Genomic DNA, 13,803 nt, shown 5'->3' with positions numbered 1-13,803 from the left:
CGTTGTCTGGTCGTCTTTGGCAAGCCATCAGTGAGTAATTAACAACCCCCCAATTACTCTACTCTACCCCAGGCCTCCCTGCGATCCCCCTCCAGCAGCGAAAGGCCCGCCCAGGCCATCCGTCGTTGGAGGGGCAAATCCGTCGACTTTCTTAAGAGCTGCCCCCGAGCTCTGCTAACCTCGCCGTAGCTACCGCATCACCTTTTCAGAGTGCACGAATCGGCAAATTGACATCGACATACCCGCGCGACCGCACAGTCGCCAATCATGACGTCCTGGCAGCCGTCGCCCGAGTCCCTGGGCCAGCTGGCGACCTTCCTCAAGGACTCGCTCAGCGGCTTCGACAAGACCGCGCAGAAACATGCCGAGCTGGTGAGATAGATGTCATGCAAGTACGAGGCTGCTCAGAGGCTCACCACGTTGCTACAGATGCTCAAGCAGGCTAAGCAATCGCCCGACTTCAACAACTACCTCGCCTACGTCCTCTCCAGTCCCCAGCCGCCTGAGGGCATCTCCTACAATGAGCAGGAGTACCACTTGGTCCGGTCAGCAGCCGGCATTATGCTGAAGAACAATGTCAAGTCGGATTGGAAACAGATTCCCGAGTCAAGTCTGCAGCTCATCAAAATGGCCGTGCCCATGGCGCTGCAGGACAAGAACTCGCAGATCCGCAACTTCTCAGGCAACGTCGCGACCGAGATTGTGCACCGCGGCGGCTTGGTGGCCTGGCCCGAGTTGCTGCCCCAGCTAATGGACCTGATCAGCAACTCGAACGGGCAGGCCAGCGATGAGGCCCAGGAGGGCGCCATGTCGGCCATGGCCAAGATCTGCGAAGATAACGTTGGGATGTTGACCAAGGAAGTCAACGGGCAGAGGCCCCTCAACTTTGTACTACCGCAGTTCATTGCCGCCACAAAGAGCCACCTCCCCAAGGTGCGCGCGCTCGCGCTCACGGCCATCAACGTCTTCACACCCCGGCCCTCGCAGGCCATGTTGAACTCGATAGACGACCTACTCCAACATTTGTTTACCCTTGCGACAGACGATAATTCTGAAGTCCGTCGGCAGGTCTGTCGCGCCTTTGTCAACCTCGTCGAGACTCGAGCGGACAAGCTGCAACCGCACGTCGGTGGCTTGGTGGATTACATTCTGTCACAGCAAAAGTCGGATGACGAGGAGCTGGCCTGCGAAGCAGCCGAGTTTTGGTTGGCTGTTGGAGAGCACGAGAACCTGTGGGGCGCCCTCGAGCCCTACCTCAACAAGATCATTCCAGTCCTGCTGGAGTGCATGGTGTACAGCGGAGAGGATATTGCCCTTCTCGGCGGGTTATCAGACGACGAAGATGAGGAGGATCGCGAAGAGGACATTAAGCCTGCGTTTGCGCAGAGCAAAAAGGGAAGGATCGCCAACGAGTCCTCTGCAGACCCTGACAAGACCGGAAATGCGTACGAAAAGCTGGCCGCGATGGACGATGACCTGGAGGAAGGCGAGGTCGACGACTACGAGGACGGGGACGATGGCTCGCCAGACGAGAAGTGGACGGTACGCAAGTGTTCGGCCGCAGCCCTGGACGTTTTCGCTGGCGATTTCAAAGGCCCCGTATTTGAGGCGATCCTACCGTACCTGTCGCAGAACCTCAAGCATGAGGAGTGGCCTCAACGCGAGGCATCTGTTCTGGCACTCGGTGCTGTCGCCGATGGCTGCATGCCCGCAGTCGTTCCCCATCTGCCGCAGCTTGTTCCCTACCTCATCTCACTTCTAGAGGACCCAGAACCCGTTGTCCGCCAGATCACTTGCTGGACTTTGGGTCGATACTCAGGTTGGGCGGCCAATCTGGCGGATCCAGCTCAGAAGGAGGAGTTCTTCGTGCCGATCATGGATGGTATCCTGCGCAAGATGCTCGACAAGAACAAGAAGGTTCAGGAGGCCGGCGCCTCGGCTTTTGCGAATTTGGAAGAGAAAGCTGGCAGTCAGCTGGAGCCATACTGTGGTCCGATTGTGCAGCAATTTGTCCTGTGCTTCGGCAAGTACAAGGACCGGAACATGTACATTCTCTACGATTGCGTCCAGACCCTGGCAGAGCGAGTGGGACGTTTCCTTGCCAAGGAAGAGCTCGCGGGTCAGCTCATGCAGGCTTTGATCGCGCGGTACAATGCCGTATCTGACCAGTCACGCGAACTTTTCCCGCTGCTCGAGTGTCTGTCGTACGTTGCTCTCGCGCTCGACGACGCATTCTCGCCCTACGCACCGACAATATTCGCGCGATGCATCAACATCATTCATTCGACGCTTGAGCAGACCATGGCTGCGAGCAGCAGCGAGGCCGTGGACGTGCCAAACAAAGATTTCCTGATCACAAGTCTTGACCTCTTGAGTTCTATCATTCAGGCCTTGAACAAGGACAAGTCAAGAGAGCTGGTCAGTCAGTCGGGTCAAAACTTTTTTGAGCTGCTGACCCTGTGCATGGGGGATCCAATGGACGACGTGCGCCAATCTGCCTTTGCTCTTCTTGGAGATTGCGCGAAGTTTGCCTTTTCTCAATTACAACCACACCTTCCCAACATGATCCCCCTGCAAGTCAAGCAGCTGGAGCTGGACCATATTATGGACGAGCAGGCCGAGGCTGGCTTCGGCGTCGTGAACAATGCGTGCTGGTCTTGCGGCGAGGTCGCCGTGCTGTACGGGAAGGGCATGTCGCCTTTCATCCCCGAGCTCATGCAGCGCCTGGTTGACATCCTGTCTAACCCGCGGGTGCCCAGGGCTCTGCAGGAGAATGCTGCCATTGCGCTCGGGCGTCTCGGTCTCGCCGACCCCGACCAGCTCGCACCTCACCTGTCTATCTTCGCGGACGACCTTTTGGGTGCGATGAGTGAGATTGATCCATCAGATGAGAAGTCCTCGTCCCTGAGGGGCTTCTCCGCCGCTGTGGCGCAAAACCCGCAGGCCATGGAGAAGTCGTTGCTGGGTTACTTTGAAGCCATCGCCCAGTTTGACGATGCGCAGCTGGAGAGTGCCGAAAAGCAGAAACTGCACGAAGTGTTTCAAAACGTACGTATCTGACTGTATGATTCGGGCCCCCTACTAACCGCCATGGCAGATTCTCAACTCGTACAAGCAAATGATGCCACAATTCGGTGACTTTGTGGGGCGACTACACCCGCGGGAGCAGCAGGCTCTGCGAACGAAGTACTCAGTATAGAATAGGAGTGGTAACCCATCATCCGGGAATTTAGGGAGGACAAGGGTATTTGGGACGTTTGAACGAGCGCAACGTGCATATGACCATATGACGTGGAAAGACAGCAATATGATTTCCTTTGGGGTGCGGCTTCAGGAAAAATACTCGGGAGGACGAACCATGGATGATTGTGGGGAGGCTCGCGCCGTCCCAACCGCACAAAGATGAGAAGCACGGTTGCAACGTAGATAGTTAGCATCAGATAGATAGAGCTACTTCTCCCCGGCCAGTACGTAGTATTGCGTCAAACCAAAAGGGAACGAGCGGGCGTTGATTGGAGCGCATCGCATATCGACAAACAAGTTGTTTTTCTCTTTCTGCCTTCCCCTCGTTGCTATTCCATCTTTGCTCATCCATCTACTGTCTATGTACAAGGCTTGTGCCAAACTGGCCTAGTCCCCCTGATGTTGAAAAACAAAAAGGGGGGGCGGCAGTCTTGTGGTGAAGAAAGTGTAACCAAGGAAAATGCTGCCATAAGCTAAGTTGATATTGTGTTTCTTGTGCCGATGAACGCTCCAGACTCCATGCAAATAGACCATCATTTTCTCCTTCACTCAACTCGCGTCCTGTGTCGTTGGTGATCCGTCAAAGTTGATATTTATGTTCGCTTCACTTCATGTCGTGATTGGGTTCGCTTGGGTCGCTGGCTGCTGCTGATGTTCGGCGAATTCAGATCTCTCAGTACCGTACCCGTCTTCGCCTTCGCCTTGCGTGTCTGTGTTCACATCTGCAGCCTCTTCTGCTGCGGATGTCTGCTCTTCCAACTGCCTTCTGGCAGCTTCTGCTTCCGCCTCCAGCCTTTGGCGCTCTGCGCGGGCTTCAGCTTCCAGATTGGCAATGTGTCCCTCTGCCACACCGGGTGCAATGCTCGCCAGAAACAGCAGGCTGGCCCGCTCTATTTGCCGAAAGACGCTATCTCTGTCACGTTGCGCTACTAGTCGCGCAGCCATGTCCCGAGTGTTGGGGTCCTGCGCTTCGCCTTGCTGCCGCTGTTGCTGTCCCTGCGGACCACCTTGTGCGGCGTCTCTCCTCTCAATCCTGGGCAGCAGTCCCTCTAGATGCTGAGCAATAGGCCGCCACGCTGCCTGAGCAACGTTTGTCAAGGCGCCCGTGCTGAAAATGAAGATAGCGACGGCTGTCCCTACCACGGATAGCCAGCGCGACCAGCTGGTGGACGAGGACGTGAAGAAGAATACAAATACGCACAGGCGGAAGAGCAGCCACAGGTGGGGCACTAGCCATATGAGCCATGGTGGGATGCCAGGTTCTTGCGGGTTGTCCCTATCAGCCTGACCATCCTGAAGTTGCGGCGCTGCTTGCGGTTGAGGGGCCTGTTGCTGTTGGCCTTGGTCTGGAGCTTGCGTTGGTGTGGGCTGGGGCTGTCCCGGTGTTGGAGGCGCAGATCCAACTGGGTAAAACATGTTACGCAGCCCAGACTGGTTGGGCTGGTTCTCGAGGCGTGGTGTATAGTACGTCTCAGATGTGTGGTTGTTGACGAGGATCCCTCGAGGCCCTTCAGGCGACGATAGGATGTACACATCGACGTTCGGCCTCCCCTGTCCCCCGGGGTTGCTGCTGCTCCCACTCACCGACCGCGCTGTCGGGTCTGGCGTTGCACGCCCGCTTGGAGTCGTACCGGCCGGGTTCAAGGGTCGGTTGTACAATTGGTGCAGCGAGGGGCCCGAAGCTGGTCTACGCATGGCACTGTGCAAGGTGGCCGTGGCTTGCGACATGTCGACCCTGCGAAGGACGTTCTGGACGTCCGCCGGGGTGAGTCCTGCGTCCGCCGGACCTCGCACAATAGTCTCGACCTGGTATGTCTGGCCATTGTGGCCGACACTCTCGCGAAAGTGACCAAGCGGCGCTGGACTATCACGGCCACCTGCAGGAGGCCTTGACGCCTGTCTCTGGAGAGCACGGTATTGGGCCTGGATGACTCGCTCGTGTTCGGTGCGCCAGCGTGCTGGTTCGGGTCCAGGAGTCGGGCCCAGGGCGGGCTGCACGGGGTTCCTCCTGGGGAAGGTCGGCGTGGGCTGTATTGGTATGGTCGCTCTCGGAATCGGCGCAGGGTTTTGGGGCGGGAGATTCGTCGTTGTGACCGGTGCAGGCGGGACTTGTGTATGGTTCATGTCTCTGACCACCAAGTGCATCGTTTGCTGTTCATTGGAACGAATCTGAGCGGACGTCAGCCAGGTTAGCATTCTTGTGGGAAATAGACGTACAGTGTCCTCGCCGAATATCTCCAAGAGGGTTTCTGTGTCTCGGACGAGTGCCCTTCCACGATGGATCAGGCGCTGATACTCGTCGGGGGGTTGTAGCGGCAGGGCATCGCGAATCTTGGCTTTGAGCGCCTTCACCGTAGTGGAAGCCGCGAGGTCAGGGAAGAGCAGTGGGCGGTTGACGCCGACAGAAGGCGAGATCACTTGGAGCTTAACGGCGAGCTCGCTTGCCGGGATCGCGGCCGCGTCGTGAGATATGTCTGAGGCCATGTTGAGCGCATCGATGGCTTCAAGTGCTCCAGCTTGTTATGTCAATGCAGGGCCTTGGCGAGTCTCTCTGGGCTGGAAGGTAGGTAAGGAAAGTGAGGCGGTGAAGTGAGGAGGACGGAATGAAGAAGAGGCGAAAAGAGTGGACGGAAGGCAAGTCAGCACATGTTGAACAGTGTCCAAGCACGCAGAGCCATTGAGCGAAGTGAAGCTGATGTTGGTGCTGGCGAGATGAGAAGATGGACATGCGACAGCCTGGCAGCTTCTCAATGGGGCCGGATCGGTCTCGTCGCCCGTTCGGCCTGGTGCACGGCCGGTACGGTTGATGACAAACACTTGCATTATTGGCTACCCTGTGTTATGGACCTGGGCCCTGTCTCAACTTCAGCCCCTTTCACAATCTGTGCACAAAGCCCGAGTCAATGACAGGCTCGTGGCATAATTGAAGTCAATGGGCGCCATTGAGACAGCAGACTGAAATAGAAGCGGCTGTGTCAGAGGTTCATGATAGGGCAAACACGAAAACCCCATAACGAGACTAACTTAACTGTGTCTGAACTTCTGAAACCCCCAAGTTCCATTGATCTACCCTGGAACTGGTTTCTGACCACGTACCTACATATAGGGACGTAAACGTCATTCCACGTTTCTTCGCCGCATCCCCGTTCTCCACACGAAGACCCTCAGTCCCTCGCTTTCGTCTCTCTTCAGCCCCCGGCCTAGCCTAGTCCAGTCCACGCGACGACAAGCGTCCCAGAGCCTCGACGAAAATGGCGTCCTTTGGTATTGGCCTCGGCCAGGCCACGCGGCGCACAGCAGTGTCCCGATCCTGCACCCACTGCGCGCGATCCACGACACGGTCCTCGACAGCGACTCGCCGTGCGTTCTCCTCGAACAACGGGCCCAGGCGACCTCGCTTCTCGCAGCGTCTCGGCGAGGCCTTGCGAAACAGCAAGGTCACATGGTATCCCATACCCGTGGGACTGGGCGTGGGGTTCCTGGGCCTGGTGCAGTTCTACAAGGTCCAGACGCGCGAGAAACAGAAGCAAGACGAGATTGAAAATGGGGAGCGCCCACAGAAACGGCCGAGGGTCAAGCTGGAGGGACCGTGGCAGGTGCAGGTCATGTCGACGTTGCCATTGAAGGCCATCTCCAGACTCTGGGGCCGCTTCAACGAGTTGAACATTCCGTACTACCTGCGCGTACCGGGTTTCAAGCTATACAGTTTCGTATTTGGCGTCGAGTAAGTGGTTCTCTCTCTCTCTCTAGATATGACAAGAAAGGAAAGGGAGCAAACCGCTGACGCTATAGACAGCCTCAACGAGGTTGCTGAGCCGGATCTACACACATACCCCAACCTCGCTGCCTTCTTCTTCCGCAAGCTCAAGCCCGGCTCTCGTCCTCTCCACCCGGATCCGCATATGGTTCTCTCGCCCGCCGATGGGCGCGTTCTCCAATTCGGCCAGATTGAAGGTGGAGACATTGAGCAAGTCAAGGGCATGACATACAGCATCGACGCGCTTTTGGGCAAGCGGACACCCACCCCGAGCATCAATGGCGAGGCCAACGGCGTCACACCAGAGGATGCCGCTAGGGCTTCCCGTGAGGCTTCTGCGCAAGAAGAGGTCATCAAGCGCGACGAAAAGTTTGCCGAGATCAACGGTATTCCCTACAAGCTGCCTGACCTGCTGAGTGGTTCCGGCCAGGGCCAGACTGTGGAGGACATGTCTCTCGGAACCAAGCCAAGCACTGTATCTGAAGTCGGCGCTGAGCTGGCTCTCGGAGAGCGGCCGTGGTACGATATGCTGTCCCCGGACAAGACCACATCTCTCTACTACGCCGTCGTATATCTCGCACCGGGTGACTACCACCGCTTCCACAGCCCCACCAACTGGGTCGTCGAGCGTCGCCGACACTTTGCCGGCGAACTGTATAGCGTGTCACCGTACCTCCAGCGCACACTGCCCGGCCTCTTCACGCTGAACGAGCGTGTCGTCTTGCTCGGACGCTGGCGTTGGGGTTTCTTCTCGTACATTCCCGTGGGCGCCACCAATGTGGGTTCCATTGTGATCAACTTTGATCGCGAGCTGCGGACCAACAGTCTCCTGACAGACACGGCAGCCGACCGCGCGGCAGAAGAGGCTGCGAAGCGCGGCGAACCGTACCTTGGCTTTGCCGAGGCCTCGTACGAGGGCGCGAGCCGCGTCCTAGGCGGACACGCGCTAGGACGAGGCGACGAGATGGGCGGTTTCCAGCTGGGGAGCACCATTGTCCTCGTGTTTGAGGCGCCGTCAGAGGGGGCTGCGGGCAGCAGGAAGGGCTGGGAGTGGATGGTGCAGAAGGGGCAGAAGGTGAAGATGGGCCAGGCCCTTGGCAAGGTGTTGGAGGAGTGACAGCTCTCCCTGCAAGTGTTCTAATATAGCTGTATGCGTTTCAAAGAAGTACCTCACTACGTGCACGTACATATATTAGGTCTGGGTCTTTTAACAACTTTGTTTGTTCATTCGTCTAATCGTGATAGGTCTAGGATCCATGTGTATCATATTGCCGTGCTATGCTCAGGGAGAGAAAAATCAAGGTTTCGAGTCATGCCATTGAGGATCTGAATTAGGCGCCAAAGACCTTGACGCGCTCCTCGACAGGCTTAAAGTCCTTCTCGCCAGCCTCGCCACCCTTGCCGCCAAAGACGAGCTGGGCGTCAAGGATCCAGTCGGCGGGAACGTTCCACTCGTTCTGGACGTCGCCGTCGATGAGGGGGTTGTAGTGCTGCAGGTTGGCACCGGCGCCCTCGAGCTCGAGGGCGGTCCAGGTGAGGTACTGCTGCATGGCGAGGCTCTGGGAGGCCCAGATGGGGAACTTGTCGGAGAAGGGCGGGAACTTGCCCTTGTACTCGTTGACGGTGGTGTTGTCGCTGAAGAAGAGGACGGTGCCGGCGGCGGCGCGGAACATGGCCATCTTGTCGCCGGTGGGCTTCCAGTTCTCCTCGGGGACAATGGCCTTGAGGCGCTGGGTGGCAAAGTCCCAGAGCTTCTCGTGCTCGGCGCCAAAGAGGACGACGACGCGGTTGGACTGGGAGTTGAAGGAGGAGGGCGTGTGCAGGGTCAGCTCGTGGACAATCTCCTGGACGCGGGCGGTGGAGATGGGCAGGTCCTTGGTGAGAGGGTAGATGGAGCGTCGCTGCTTGGCGAGCTGGATGAGGGCGTCGGCGGAGACCTTGGACATGGTGACGGTTTGCTGCGCGAGTGGATGTGGATTTGGCAGAGAGAGATGGGCGAGTTGATGGGGAAGCCTGGATATGGTGGTGGTGGCAGACCAGAGCTCTCTTATATGTTCCCTCGGTATAATCGAAAAGTGTCCATCCCACTTCCATCTCGCTTCCACGCCCCGCTATCACGTTGCTTAGACAGAGATGATGAATCCTCATGAAAGCTCCACAGGAGGTCGCAATTGGCCCCCCCGTGTGGAGCCTCGACTCCAGTCGTCTAAGAAGACCATGATGATGGTGAGTACTTGTGCAGGTACCCACGCGTAACTTGGTAAGATCCAACCAGCTACACAGCAGTGCCTCACCAGACTATACCTTTCTCTTCGCTGTTCTATCACACAGCCGTTTCAGTCCTCGGACAAGACTCATCTTTCCCAGCTACTTGCGTGATGAAGGCGAAGCTGTCATTGATGTACATGTATGTGTGGACTAATTAATATGCAGTGAGAAATCTGATAGCTTCAATTCACTGAATTGAGTGGATTCAGCGACTAGACCAAGCTGGTGGACCAATCAGGCTAACCGTCCAAGGCCAATCCAGCCGTATCCAGCAGTCTCTGATTTCTTTTCGTTTCGCATCTTTCTCTTCTGGGTAGCCGCGCGCGACGATGACAAAGCTGGCCAAGGGCCCAACAGCGCGACGACGCGAGCCAGACTGACCAAGGATGATCAATCCAGTCGGTCTAATTAGTCTGCTTTGAGGTAGCAGTTGTCTTGTGTGCTGTATAGTACATGTGTAGGGTAGTGTGCATGAATATGAACATTGCAAGTAGCGACTGTGATAGCAGTGCCAGGCACCCGGCTGATTCCGCTGTTCAACATTCAGCACGAGACTGCAAGACAATAGATGCACTATGATACAATGGGTTACATATATTTGTAACTGATCTCATCCGGATCCCCATGGTAATGACCACGCCAGACGCCCCATCCAATGATGTGATTTGCTCCCGACGTATGCTTGCGCCGCTATAGTATTCTAATGCTGGGACTTGTGAAGGAAATGATGCGAGACAGGAGAAGAAAAACAGAGACAAACTACCAGGTCTCAGCAATGTACTGCCCAGCCTCCTTCTTCAGCGCCCAGAAGTTGCGCGCCTCCTCGCGCTCGAGGTTGCCCTTGCGCATAGCCACGTCGACGAGGGCATCCTCGACCCCCTCGCCCATGCCCTTGCTGGAGCCGCAGACAAAGACGCGGCCGTCGACGGCGTTGACAATGTACCAGACCAAGTCGGCCTGGTTCAGCACCTCCTCCTGCACGTACCGCCCCTCGCCGCGCCGGGACTGGACGACGCGCTTCACCTCGTCCTCGTGCACGCCCCACTCGCCGCTGTAGATCTCGTCCACGAGGGAGTCGCGGATCCCCTGCAGCACCCAGACCTTGTTGGCGCAGTTGGCCTGCTTGAGGCGCCGCTGCACGAACCCGCGGAAGGGCGCGATGCCCACGCCCGCGCCGATGAGCAGCATCGGTCCGTCCGCGTTGAACTGCTTGGCCAGCGGGTTCGCCATGAGGCCCTTGAACATGGGTATGTACACCTCGGGCTCCTTGACGCCGGCCGCGCGTGCCTTGAGCCACTTGCGGGCCTGGCGCTCAAAAAAGCCGGACCCGACGCCCGTCCGGCTGCCGTGCTGCCAGTCCGTCGTCTCGTGAACCGTCACGGCAATCTCGACGAGGCGGTGCTGCCTGTTGTCGCGCGTCTGATAGGCGTCGTGGGGGTCGTTGGAGAGCGAGTAGAAGCGAGGCATGAGAGGCTGGAGGACGGATAAGAAGTCGCCCAGAGGGGGGTGCGAGCTGGGGAAGGCGTGCAGGAGCTGCGAGACGGTGATGTGAGGACCGGTGCGGAGGTCGCAGAAGGCGCCCTGTCCTTGCGCCGAGCAGAGGTAGGTGAGGATCTTCTTCTCATTGTCGGCCGACGCGTGCTCGGCAAGAAGACGCAGCAGGGGCTTGGTGGGCGGGTAGGACTGCAGGTCGACGCACCAGGTGAAGAGGTCGCGGCGGGTCGTCACCAGCTCGCGGGCCTGGTCGTCGCCCCAGACCGTGGGCCAGCGACCCTTTGTGGTCTTGATGAGCACCGGCTTGTCACGCTGGAACTTGGGCACCATGAGGGCGTCGAGGACCTCCTCGACGATGGCGTCGTCGTTGGGGGCCGAGACGCCAATAGCGCCCCCGACCTTGAAGTCGGTGCCGTCCTCGTCCGGGTAATCGGTGATGTCGAGGTCAAAATGGTATGTGCGCTTCTCGGCGCCGGCACGCGTCAGCTCGCGCGCATTATGGATCTTGACAGGGACCACGTGGTGTGGAGGATGCGGTTGCACGAAGCGAGGAGGCTCGACGGATGTGTCGACAGACTGGGTGGGCTGCTCGCCCAAGGAGATGGCCGAGTCTGGTGATGCCGCGGGGTCCTTGCGGATGGGGCTGAAGGAGACAATCTTCTCCGGCAGCTCTGTCACCTTTGTCATCTTTGTGGGGACCTGGCTGATCTTGAGCTGCAAGGAGCGGAAGGCCTCGTTGTCGGGCAAGGGCACATCCTCGTAGTCGAAGCCAACGGCTCGGCCGCCAGTCAGGCAGCAACCGCCACCGCAGCACCTCTGCACAAACTCGGCCGTCGTCTCGCCTGTGATGCGTTGGATGTCGCGTGCGCTCTGGGCAATGAGTCGTGTGGACGCCCGGCGCTGGCGCGTGCGCTCTTCTGGGGCCTGGACCAGTTCATCTTGGTCGTCGGACTCGTCCGAGTATGTGAGAGAAGGAGCGATGGAGGGCAAGGAAGGCTCCTGCGGTATGCAATCGCTCGTGGACGACACGACGTCCTGAATTGGGACCGCCTGGGCCATGATGGGTGTGTAGATGGTGGTAGAGGGTGCTGCTTGGGATATCTTTGGTGGCACCAGAGGCAGCGGGTGGAATCGGGAGAGGCGAACCGTCTGCTGGTGGTAAACTTGGAGCGTAGTTCGGAGCGTGACAGAGAGAGAATTGAGAGGTGCTCTGTGGGATGGGAGCATCCAGGTGTTCAGTTTCTCAAGAGTATAAGTAGCGAATGCGTTGGTGGTGTCTTGAAAAAGGAAAATCGACGCGGTCGAGGAAACGTGGGCGCACATATTCGATGAGCCTTGGAAAAGTACGTGGAGCCTGCGAGGTGGGAGCCGACTGGAGCCCGGGGTGATGAGTGCGCACTGTGTTGGATACCCTCGGCCTCAGTGGCATCTTTTGGGGCGGGGGGCGGCGTCAACGATGATCTGATCATAATTTCATCTTGTGGGCTAACTTTCATGGTCCAAACGCTCGGCTTCGCCCAAGCCGAGCCACGCAACTCAGAATCAACTCACAGCGCCCTCCGTCTGTCTGTCTGGAGTTTAATTGCCTTTTGATTATTGTTGAGGCTTTGTTGGCATGCTCCGATAATTTTTCCTGATCCAAGTGTACGCGAGCGAGGCGAGTTCCAGGCGATAGGAAACGCCACCTGGTTGGCGCACTGTAGCTGAGATGACGCCTTGAGGGTCCACGCGCTATGGTGCATTGCCAGTGCTTGCCACAGTGCAGTGTCTGTCGTCTTACACACGCAGCGTGGCCCGTTATCAATCAGGGCGCCCTGCCGCTCATCGATTGGGGGCATGGAGCTTGGCACTGTGCGCTTCGATGCGAGACGCTGCCAATCATTAGCCAAGCATGACACCACCGTCACGAAGACTTATTACAACATCAACATCACGGTTGCAAATCAATATGCACCCACCGCTCTCCGTCGTGTGATCATGGCAATCGTTGATTACCCTCACAAGGGCTCTCTTCCATTTGCCTCGTTTCGTATCACCGGTACGTGCATATGTACAACCCCGCCTCCGTTGTCGCTGCTGCAGACGCTAGCGGCGGCCGGGTGTCTGCGGACACACAGTCGGATGAAATCACGAAAGCCTCCTGTACCGGAGCTTCCCAAGATGCACGTGCCAGCTCATCACTGCGCATCATCATCATGCGCCCCCAAAGTAATTAAATGATTCAGATTCCAGATTCCCGGAATGGGGATCTTTGGCCCCAGGCTCCAGCAGACTCTACGCAGCACGCACCGTGCACGGTGCAGCGCGAGAGACTGAGACAAGGGCCTGCAGATTTTTTTCCAACCCCCTAATCTTATCAGATCAACAACCCGAGCGGCGACCGCGGAGATGTGGAGACTTGGGATCATTGTGAATTTGTGCCTGCCCAGTTTCGCGATTGGCGTCAATGATTGATTGGTCTTACGGCTCACCGTGGCTCGAACGGTCGCGCCATTTTCCTGAGCAAAGATTGATCTGATTAGATCCTTTTCGTTGGGATGGTCCAATTGATTGAGGCCCATGCCTGGCGTCAGGACCATGCAACGCTTCGCCGAGCTCACAGTCTCACCCCACCGACTGAGTCAGCGGAAGATGTCATCTCCGACGCGCGGTTCGATCTGATAAGATTGGGGTCACACAGTGGAATCAATGCATTCGTTTCCACCCCGATTCCAGACCCAGAGACGACGGTCAGAAGGCATGCAGAGCGCGGTGCTATTGGCGCACTGGCAGCGTACCTGCGTCTGAAGTGGAAGTGCTTGCGTACGTAGTAGTATCCGTAGCGGCAGGAAGAGCAGCATTGTGCATCGTGCAACGAAGTCCCTAGTGTCCCCGTATGTAAGATAATCATTTTCCATGTTCAGTAAAAGTGTTTCTATCTCTTCGGCCATAAAGACCATATCTTGTCCAGTGCTTTCCGCTTCCCCTCAGGCTTGGCTTGGCCAAAGGATGGTTTTCGTGGATTGATATAGTACTGATCTGCCTCCCGCACTGAGTAGTCC

At 57.5% G+C, this 13,803-nt stretch overlaps 5 protein-coding genes across 5 annotated transcripts; 2 read left to right on the top strand and 3 right to left on the bottom strand.

The window, feature by feature from the left end:
* Nucleotides 1-267: 267 nt before the first annotated feature.
* On the top strand, nucleotides 268-3,199 carry J7T54_000721 (Importin subunit beta-like protein; the record flags this gene model as incomplete). The annotated part of the gene is made up of 3 exons (XM_051504571.1): nucleotides 268-372; nucleotides 430-3,048; nucleotides 3,098-3,199. The coding sequence occupies 3 exons, from the start codon at nucleotides 268-270 to the stop codon at nucleotides 3,197-3,199; spliced, it is 2,826 nt and encodes a 941-aa protein (XP_051364075.1).
* A 653-nt stretch (nucleotides 3,200-3,852) lies between these two features.
* On the bottom strand, nucleotides 3,853-5,727 carry J7T54_000720 (uncharacterized protein; the record flags this gene model as incomplete). The annotated part of the gene is made up of 2 exons (XM_051504570.1): nucleotides 3,853-5,412; nucleotides 5,461-5,727. 2 exons carry the CDS (start codon nucleotides 5,725-5,727, stop codon nucleotides 3,853-3,855), a joined length of 1,827 nt encoding a protein of 608 aa, XP_051364074.1.
* Nucleotides 5,728-6,494: 767 nt separating this feature from the next.
* Nucleotides 6,495-8,117, top strand: J7T54_000719 (Phosphatidylserine decarboxylase proenzyme-like protein; the record flags this gene model as incomplete). Its single annotated transcript, XM_051504569.1, has 2 exons — nucleotides 6,495-6,967; nucleotides 7,040-8,117. 2 exons carry the CDS (start codon nucleotides 6,495-6,497, stop codon nucleotides 8,115-8,117), a joined length of 1,551 nt encoding a protein of 516 aa, XP_051364073.1.
* A 214-nt stretch (nucleotides 8,118-8,331) lies between these two features.
* J7T54_000718 (uncharacterized protein) lies at nucleotides 8,332-8,946 on the bottom strand (the record flags this gene model as incomplete). The annotated part of the gene is made up of 1 exon (XM_051504568.1): nucleotides 8,332-8,946. One exon carries the CDS (start codon nucleotides 8,944-8,946, stop codon nucleotides 8,332-8,334), a length of 615 nt encoding a protein of 204 aa, XP_051364072.1.
* A 1,081-nt stretch (nucleotides 8,947-10,027) lies between these two features.
* On the bottom strand, nucleotides 10,028-11,821 carry J7T54_000717 (putative FAD-binding protein-like protein; the record flags this gene model as incomplete). The annotated part of the gene is made up of 1 exon (XM_051504567.1): nucleotides 10,028-11,821. One exon carries the CDS (start codon nucleotides 11,819-11,821, stop codon nucleotides 10,028-10,030), a length of 1,794 nt encoding a protein of 597 aa, XP_051364071.1.
* Nucleotides 11,822-13,803: the final 1,982 nt, after the last annotated feature.

The sequence above is a fragment of the Emericellopsis cladophorae genome (genome assembly GCF_022114955.1).
Source record: "Emericellopsis cladophorae strain MUM 19.33 chromosome Unknown NODE_9_length_645218_cov_115_098568, whole genome shotgun sequence".
NCBI lineage: Eukaryota > Fungi > Ascomycota > Sordariomycetes > Hypocreales > Bionectriaceae > Emericellopsis > Emericellopsis cladophorae.
Note: the sequence above shows the minus strand (reverse complement) of the source record. Positions and strands in the feature narration are given on the sequence as shown.